This window comes from Arachis ipaensis, unplaced genomic scaffold (genome assembly GCF_000816755.2).
Source record: "Arachis ipaensis cultivar K30076 unplaced genomic scaffold, Araip1.1 Aipa1464, whole genome shotgun sequence".
Taxonomy (NCBI): Eukaryota; Viridiplantae; Streptophyta; class Magnoliopsida; order Fabales; family Fabaceae; genus Arachis; species Arachis ipaensis.
The window spans coordinates 1-9711 of record NW_015495883.1 but is presented as its reverse complement, the minus strand read 5'-3'; the positions used below and the strand labels follow the sequence as shown (position 1 = coordinate 9711).

At 35.4% G+C, this 9711-nt stretch overlaps 1 protein-coding gene across 1 annotated transcript; it reads left to right on the top strand.

Annotated features, from left to right (window-relative positions):
• The first annotated feature begins 256 nt into the window (after positions 1–256).
• LOC107624643 lies at positions 257–7315 on the top strand. Its single transcript, XM_016327098.2, has 12 exons — positions 257–2779; positions 2887–3123; positions 3221–3350; positions 3494–3646; positions 3794–4029; positions 4135–4204; positions 4737–4943; positions 5110–5342; positions 5833–5911; positions 6038–6178; positions 6460–6774; positions 6860–7315. The coding sequence occupies exons 1-11, from the start codon at positions 381–383 to the stop codon at positions 6658–6660; spliced, it is 4086 nt and encodes a 1361-aa protein (XP_016182584.1). The 5' UTR covers positions 257–380; the 3' UTR covers positions 6661–6774; positions 6860–7315.
• Positions 7316–9711: the final 2396 nt, after the last annotated feature.

Here is a 9711-nt window from a genome sequence, read left to right as displayed (position 1 = left end):
TCTCTATAATAACACATATCATGAGTACATCCAGAATATGTTTCAACATTACTTGATTACAACACAAAATTTCATACACTGAGATATATTTAATTTTTAATTTACCCCTCAAAATTTAAAAAGTTTAAAAGTACGCACTTTTATAGATACCATCCGAAATTTATAAATTTATTTAATTTAAATAAAAAATCTGAAATTTTATGGATTGAAATGTTTGCTTACTCTTAATTAATATCATACTTTATATTAATCCGAAATTTTTATTCCGTTGGTTGGTGGATTAAGGAGTGTCGGAATTTGAACGTTCGAGTTTTCGACCTCGCACAATATTACACAACGCAATTTCAAAAAACCCTACTCCCCCATTTCCACCGCCTCAAATGTCCCCGGCGGTGGTGCATCTCCGATCTCCGATCACCTCCTCCGCCTTCCAAACCACCGATTCCGTTCCCGATTCCACCTCGCATTCTTCGTTCCATCATCACACTCCTTTTCCTCATTTCAACGCCGAAGCCTTAAACCCTTCCTCCGCCACCGCAACTGCTGCCCCCGCCGGAGGAGCTTCCATGTCCCGTGGGAGGACAAGGGCAAGACTCGTCAAGCAGAGGAAGAAACAATCGGCTTCTCAGCACGTGAAGTCACGTGATGCTACCCCTGGCTTCGATTCCGTTCCCCAGGTAACCGGTAATATTAGCGACTTGAATGGTTTTTCGGTAGGTTCTGTCGGACTGGAAAGTGGTGTTAGAGCTTGTGATGGTGGTTCTTCGAACTGTTATCGCAAGCTTGGGGGCGATAGTTTTGTATTTGGTGCTACTTCGGTCAGCTCTGGTTCTGCTAGGGATTTGGGTTCCGAGCAGGGTAGAGAAAGTTCTGTAGGTTCTGTTCATGGAAGGGAGGGTGCAGCTGACAGGGAAACGGAGGTTGGGAAGAGTGATCCTGTAGAATTTGTGTTTAGTGCTACGCGGAGTGATAGGGAATCGAATTTGGGTAGGAAAACCGGTGAAAGTGCAGCAGGGGTGGGTTTTGGTGATGAAAGAAAGAGGGGATTGAATTCTGAGCTGAGGGATTGGGCGGTTAATGCTAAGGGGTTTGTTTTTTGTGCTGATCAGAATGGTTTTGTCGATAATTCCAATGCACAAAATGAGAAATCTGGCGAATCTGTTGAAAACTCAGTGTTTGGTGATGCTGGGGATAGAGAAGGTAGGGATGGAGCTGAGTGTATAAAGCAGGATAGTTTTCCTTTCGTTTTTGGTAGCTGCAATGGTGAAGCATCGAGTTTTAAGGTGGAAAAGCAGGGAAATCTTGATGGGACAAGAAATTTTGATCCTGGAATGGGTAATTTTAATTATACCAAGGCTGCACCAGATGGTAATAGTAATGTTGATGATAATAAGAAGCATGGATATGGAAGTAGTAATGATATTTCTACAGCTTATGGTGCCGCTCCTGCATATAAATTAACAGATGAGATGGAGAAACTGAACATCAACCACTCTAAGGACACTGACGTCACTAGAGATTCTACAAATTCACATGTAAATGATAGCACTGGCTTTGTGTTTGGAGGACTTGAGAATGTTTATGACTATTTTAGTACTGGTTCAGGAACTAATGCTAATGATCACCAATCTTGTTCTAATGCTGCTTCTGGGAATATTGGTGGGCAATATTTTAAAGCATGTAAACCAGATGATGTTCAAGATAGAACTGGTTGTGGTATTGCCGGTGGTTTTACAAGAGTACCTTGCACCCCTAAGCCACCCAAAGATTCACAAGTGAATGGAGCTACTTCATCATTTTCCTCCTCATCAGTTGGTCTCGACTCCATTTCAAATAATTATACTTCTGCAGACCATCCCTTGAGTGGCAATCATGATAAGTGCAATAATTATTTTACAAGTATTCCAGAGGTATTGAAGGAGTCTTTTATGGGATTTAAAGCTCCAACGTGGGATCCTTCTGCTTTTAAAGATAACTTATTTCCAAAGTTGGATAAAAAATTAGAATCCACACAAAAGGTCAGATCATCTAAAGAAAAGGGATCAAAACATATGAGGAGAAAATTGAAGCCACATTCGTTGAATAAGAAACAAACAAGGCTGGATCCTTCGTACAAGGAAAATAGTTCATTGGAAACCCCTGATCCCTCTGGTTGCCACTCACCTATGGATTTTTCTCCCTATCAGGAAACGGCAGCAGACGATCAAGATGTGAAAGATGAAAACTTGGCTGGTGTTGGGAGAGGAACATATATAAATAGAACTGATCAAAGATGTGGTGGTTCTGATAATGAGCAGTTCTCATCACATTTTGGAAGTTTTCCTGTTGGTGATTTTCATTCTTCTGGTCCTGAAGCAGTCTGGCCTACTTTGAAAACTCAGCAATTTAGAAGTTATAATACATTTGATTCTGGGGTTGACTATAGCTCAATCAATGAAAGGCAAAAAGATGATCTATTTTGCTCTGTTCATGGTCTGGGTGATTCGAAGGAGAAAGATTTTGCATTTTCTGCATCATCTACTGTAGCGGGTACTTCTTCATCATTAAAGCGTAAACAGAAGAAAAAATTTAGGAGCAAAATCGGCTGCAATTCATTTGTCATCTCTCCTAATCCAAATGGAAAGTTTGGATCTTCTGTGCAATTTTCACCACTAACCACTTCCAACATGCCATCACATTTTGATGGGATGGATAGATCTCAAGTGAATCATCTGTTAAAGGAAGGGGATTTTGCATCGTCAGATACAATTCATGAAGCCTGTGAAAAGTGGAGACTCAGGTGCTGATCGTAAAAAATTTGTCCTTTGATATTTGATTATGCATAGTTTTGTTAGTTGTAAAATTGGCATTCTTTATTTATAGCATGGCATCATGATTTTTATCTAGGGGGAACAAATCGTATAAGGATGGAGATCTTTCTAAAGCTGAGGAATTCTACACACTCGGGATAAATTCTGTTCCGACAAGTGAATCAGGATGCCAGATCAAACCGCTTTTACTTTGTTATAGCAATCGGGCAGCAACACGCATGAGTCTTGGAAGGATTAGGGAAGCTCTAGGGGATTGCAAGATGGCTTCTGCTCTGGACCCCACCTTTTTGAAAGTACAGATGAGAACTGCTAAGTAAGGGTTTGGTTTGTAGTGACATTATTTTAGATTACAAAATATTGTGCTTTAGTATTTCCCGCTTCAACTAATACAATGTAATTTTCTTCTCCAGCTGTCACCTTTTGTTAGGAGAAGTAGAAAAAGCTATGCATTGTTTTAGTACGTGTATGGAATCTGGAAATGCTATTTGTTTAGATCGGAGGGTTGTAGTAGAAGCAGCCGAAGGTTTACAAAAGGCTCAGGTATTTCAATGATTTCTTTTACAAGAGTGGCAAAGTTTTGTCATTTTATCTTGAGGCAATGTATGAGATATTTAAATTTGCATGTTATTGATTTGTAAATGGTTCGGTAAGATGTCTGACAAGTGTCATTTGGTTTTTTGCAGAAAGTGGTTGAGTGTTCAAACAATGCTGCCAAACTTTTGAAGGAAAGGACTTCTGATGCAGCTGGGACTGCTTTAGAGCTACTTACAAAGGCATTGTCAATAAGTACATATTCAGAAAGATTGCTTTCACTGAAGGCAGAGGCTTTATTTTTGGTATGTTCTATTCTAATTCTTTTTTTTCACACTTACACTCATCTTTATGGATTCTTTTTCTTCCTCTTTGTTGTTCCATTAATTTGCTTTATATATTATATATTATTGCTATAATAAGGGCTGTTTATTTATGGTGACATCTTGCAGCTGCAAAAATATGGTGAAGCAATTCAGCTTTGTGAACAGAGTCAGTGTCTTGCAGAAAAGAATTTTGACATAGCAAATAGCACAGACAATTTAAATATTTCCACATCTGATAGTTACGCATCTATAAAATTGTGGAGGTCATCACTGATATCCAAGTGTTACTTTCACTTGGGACGGCTCGAGACATCACTTAATGTTCTTGAGAAATTGCAGCAAGTTGGGTCCGTCAATGACAAGTAATTCATTTTTTTTCAAACAATGCTAATGTTCTTCTTCCATTTAAATCTAGATGTATTATCTTTTTTCAAATGCTAGATATGTTTTATGCCTCAACCATGCAGATGTGTCATTCATGAAATCAAAGATTCACTGTCATTAGCTGCTACTATAAGAGAACTTCTAGATCAGAAGGTAATTTCAAGGCATTCATCTAATCATCTTTTCTAATTAGTGCTTGAATCGTATTGCTATTATGTCTTGGTAGTCCTTGGTCTGGTCTTGTGTCATGCATGTACACTGCAAACTATTTTATGTCCTTTCTATGTATTTTAGAAAGGCAATGACATGTGCTAATAAAATATTCCATTTATTCAATCATTCCTTAGTTTACAACCGCCTAGTGGGATAAGACTTAGTTGTTGTATTTCATTAATTTACGACAAGGCTTGCATGAGAAAAAACACCCTAATAAAGTACCATTATGTGATGGAAAAGTATTTGAATAACTGGAAAAGTGGAACAAGCTCTTTAAAGTTCCTTTTGAAACCTATGACTTAAGATTGGATTCACTGAGGTTCATATGTGACTGTGTGAGAATAAGTAGGTTGTTAGCGTCTTACTCTTCATTTGAACCATTTTATATTTATAGTTTTCTATTATTTCTTTGAAACACTAAAGTTATTCTCGGCGTATGTGTGTTGACCTGTATTAATTTTAATAACAGAGAGCTGGAAATGAAAACTTTAAATTGGGAAAGTATACAGAAGCTGTGGAGCATTACACTTCTGCTATATCTAGCAATATCAACTCACGGCCTTTTGTGGCTATATGTTTTGGCAACCGTGCTGCTGCTTATCAGGCATTGGGTCAAATTGCTGATGCCATTGCAGACTGCAGCATGGCTATAGCCATTGATACAAATTATGCGAAGGTATGCTTTTCTGAATACCTGCTATTAGGAGAACTCATGAATACATGTATTTGGAATTTGGAATTTTGAATTTTCGCTCTGGATTAGTTTTGTGGAGTATGACAGCTTCTAGCTGGACTCTAATTGTAAAAGAAGGGGAGTGCTGTACTGATTGCTCCTTTTGTAGGCAATTTCAAGAAGGGCCACCTTGCATGAGATGGTACGAGATTATGAGCACGCAGCTTGTGACCTGAGGAAATTAATATCTGTTCTTGAATCTCAATCTAATCAAAAGGCCAACCAGTCTGATTCACCAAGTGGATCACCTGCCGTCAAAGAATTAAGGCAAGCTCATCAACGGCTGAGTTCAGTGGAAGATCAAGCCAAAAGGGGATTACCTTTAGACTTTTACCTCATTCTGTAAGTTCTTTATTCAATTGCAATTTTGGTGGCAAAAGTTACAAAAATGTGTCAGAGACCCATTGCCCCCTATTTGTGTCATCCATCTGTAAAGTGCACATACTTGAGAATCTCAGTGGATGGTAGTATGATTAGACATAGAGCATGTTTAGCAATATTAAAAAATAACTTAGTTTTTTATGGGAAAAAAGCTGTTTTAAAATAATCATGATGTTTGGCAAAAGTTTAGAAAAATATTAGAATCAAAAGCTAACAATTTTAAGGGAAAAGTATGCTCTATACCTTCAACATTTGAGGATGGTTTCAGTTTCACCCTTAAGTATACTATATTTCATCGAGGATATAACATATACTTTTCCCTAATTTTAATCTAATAAATAGCTTATAAACAATAACTCAGGGGAACTTGGCTGATTTTTCATCTATTGATAATAATTGATTATTTAGAACTTTCAAATCTAAATTATGTTCTTTACAATGTCAACACCAGAGGAACCAAACCAGCTGATACAGCAAATGACATCAAGAAGGCATACCACAAGGCAGCTCTCAAACATCATCCAGACAAGGTATGGCTCTTTGTTTCTGCATTATTATTTCCTCTTTGATTACTTCTTTTTTTAACGTTTCATTTTTAGTTATTAAAATTATATTAGGAAAGTTCAATATATGAATGTTTTTGGTTTGTGATTCAGGCTGGTCAGTTGCTGGCAAGAAGTGAAATTGGAGATGAAGGCCAGGCGTGGAAGGAGATTTTACAGGAGGTGCACAAGGATGCCGATAGGCTTTTTAAAATGATTGGAGAGGCATACACTGTGCTTTCAGACTCTCAGAAGGTTACAGCCATGACCTTTTGTCTAGTTAATGCATTTGCTTGCATCGTTAACGTCAGCTTGAGAAGGAGATATTTTCAATTCTTAAAATCTTCAAAAACAATTAGTTCTTCCTTTGTTTAGCAGATAGGATGTTTAGGATTATCTGTTACAAGAATAAATTATTTTTCTCGGAAAATCTCTCACTGCTTTTGACTTAGTTTAGTTCAATAATTGTTCATTAAGCTTCTTATGTTTGTTATTAATATTAAACACTGATAAGTTCCTGTTTTCATTGATTATAGCGTTCGGAGTATGATCTGGAAGAGGAGCTAAGGACACTTTCTAAGCAGAGTAACAGAGGCGGCACATGCAGGAGATCAACGGATTCTAATGGGTATGGAAGAGCCGCTGATGGTTATAGGTCTCCCTCTGACAGATCTTATTACAGACGAAATGGACGGGATCATTGGAGGACATACGGGCACTCATATTCTCGGTGGTAAGAAGACGCACAACAGAGACATTGGCGTTCCATTGACGGTACAATCGATAGCGATGTTCCACTTCATTTTGATGGACCTAAGCTGCATCATAGTGGCTTAGAACCACTTTTGCAGGTAACTGTTACTCCTACGTTTGGTCCAGTTGAAAGTTATCCTGGCCGTTACTGATTTCTTTTTGGTCTTGTGTGGTGTGTTTTAGGTCATTACAGTATGATATTTTTTGGGTCTTACTCAGGCCATTAAATGAAATAAGATAGTAGATATTTGCAAGCTTGAGGCATAGCAATTATATACCCTCCGAGCTACGGCCTACAGCTAAAGGTTCAAGAAAGTGAAGAGAAGTTATGCGATGCTGCTGTGCTCGCTTCATGTGTGGAGTGTAATAGACAGATTTACCTTTGTACTAATATTTGGTCAGGTTTGAGGATGTTAAATTGTTAATAGGAAGCTAAGGACTGATCTCGAAAAAGAAATTCAAAAAATTATTTTACCCAATTACATGTTTCTTCCCCTTGGCAAAGTTGAAAACTCTATACCAATTGGCAGATAACCCATTATTTATTTTTTATTTTTTATAATAATGCTATATTAGCCTCTAGAATAGACTAGTATACAAAACATCAAAAAATAAAGGGAAAGGCATATATAATGTGTATTCATATTTCTAAATTCTAATCATACCGCTCTCTTTTGTTGTTGTGCGGTTGTTTTTGTATATAAGATTGTTTACATAGTATTATTGCATTTTAATAATCTGCTTTCATTTTTGGATATATAGACGGGAGCAACTTCTACCGTCCAAAAATGCAAGAACTCCCCAACAAATCAAAAGTCTTAATTAACAAGAAATCCAAACCAAGTAGAGTGGCACATAAAACCGTTAAGTTGAATCTAAAGTTTTGTTATGGAAGTGCGTGAGGTTTACACCTTTATAACCCTAGATCAACGATTTTGAATTTATGGATGACACAATTGTTATTGATGTTCACCATTTTTGCAGAGTAAGGAATATAACGTTTGAAAATCATTTTACAATCAATCATACTATATACGGACATCATAAATTAACTGTGATGTTACACGATTAAGACGTTTTGATAATTAATTTCAACTAAGTTTATCCAATAGATTATTGGCATAATAAAAAAATAACTGAAGAGAAAGAGAAGTCACATAAAAAGAAGACAAAAAAAATGACTTGTGAATAAATGAAGTATTTTTTTGTGCATTTTCTCAATTTTCTTCGGCTGATTTTTATTGTGTCAATAAACTATTGGATCAACTTAGTTAAACTTAGTTATTAAAATTACTTTTGGTTATATAGCATCCCTGTTTTATTTGTTGCTATAATTAGCATTCTTTAATTTTCTGCGCCACAAATCAAGTACTAGTGTTTTACTAGTTTCTAATCAAATTAATGAAAACCCATTTGCATCTTCTACAAGGAAGAGAAACACTTGGATAGCTACTTAGCTTTAATAATCTGCTCTAAGCTGAAGGTCAAACAGATTTATGTGGGAAAAGTATTGTTCTTCATTTTTTTGAAAAAAATCCAAACCATTCACAAAAATTTTCTTTTTTGGGGTAGAATCTATAACTCTTTTAACGATTATATGACACTTTATAAAGTGTAATATTATATTTAAGTCATAGTCTCATAATATTATATTTATTTAATTTTTTTAATGCCATTATCCGGTGATTGTGATTTTGAGTGAACTACTCAGATTTGAGTTTTATTTAAAAAAAAAGGACTAATCTAATTTTTTTTAATTAAATTTCTTTCGAATGAGATAGTTTTTTTTTTCTAAAATTAGGAGTAAGACTCGAACCCTATATCTTTATATGAGGATGAAGAGACTATCTCATTTGAGATATAGTTCCTTGGCTTCAAATGAGATAGTTGATAAAATAAAAAAATAAGTGTTTAATCACTTTTAAATTAAAATAATAATATTTCACACCTTTACTTTATCACGCAAATTAATTTTATTATGGAGCCACAGTTTGTGCTAGACGGCGTTATGGAGAGGAGGAAAGCTTTATATTGGTATGGTGTCAGTGCACATACAAATCGGACCGAGGGACTTGCCCTAGCCAAATCGGACCGTGCGAGTAGTGGTAAGCACGCAGACCGTCCGATTTGTAGAAGAGTCCTCCACGCGTCGCACCCCCATAGCTCCCCAGGACGATGCCCCTTTTAACCCCACAAGTCCCCTTCCTATCCTCACTTTTCCCTTACTTCCCCACCCACCGAGTTGCATGCCATCTTCTTCCTCCCTGAAACCCGAAAGCTTGCTGCTTCTCATCCGTGGGCTTCTCCAAAAAATTTGAAAATGTCCCATAAATCAAAACCAAGAAAGATTGATCGGCCGGAACTTCACATTGTAAAATATCTCAACTATTCTGATTATGTAAGTTTATTTGTTATTTTTTTTATATATTTCATAATTCTGATTATTATTTTTGAAATTTAGTTAAGTTTATTGTTGTTAGAACTTGAACTGAAAATGATTGAGTTTATAATTTTATTGATAAAATTTTAGAAATAAATGTTTAAAAAAAAATGTAAATGTAGTTGATTCTTGTTTAAAATGGTTTATAATATAGGCTGATTTTTTTGGTTATAAATAAAATAAAACAGGCGTTTTTAAAAATTTTTGGAGTAATATTAGAAGTTATAATTAAGTAGTTATAGTTAATTGTAAAAATTTAGGAATATATGTAGTTAGAAATATATATTTTTAATTTGCGTTATTCTTGTGGTTGAGTTTTTGCTAAATATAATGGATTAGTAATAAAAAAAATAATTTTTTATAATTTTTTTAACAATAGTAGAGTTATAGTTAATTAGTTAACTATTATAATTAATTTTAAAAATTTAGGAATACATATTTAAATGAAACTTAGATAAGTGTGTTTAAGTATAATTAATTTTTGTTTACAATTTTGTTCCAATATAATAGATCGGTATTAAAAATTACTTGTTTATAAATTTTTGTAATAATATTATAAAGTAGAGTTAAGTAGTTACTTGTTATAATTAATTTT

What these genes read in the sequence shown, in the direction of transcription:
- LOC107624643 (XM_016327098.2), top strand. Translation starts at nt 381, where the DNA reads ATGTCCCCGGCGGTGGTGCATCTCCGATCTCCGATCACCTCCTCCGCC. An exon ending in TCAAACATCATCCAGACAAG is followed by an intron (nt 5,912 to 6,037) that starts GTATGGCTCTTT and finishes TTTGTGATTCAG; the next exon opens with GCTGGTCAGTTGCTGGCAAG. An exon ending in TGCTTTCAGACTCTCAGAAG is followed by an intron (nt 6,179 to 6,459) that starts GTTACAGCCATG and finishes CATTGATTATAG; the next exon opens with CGTTCGGAGTATGATCTGGA.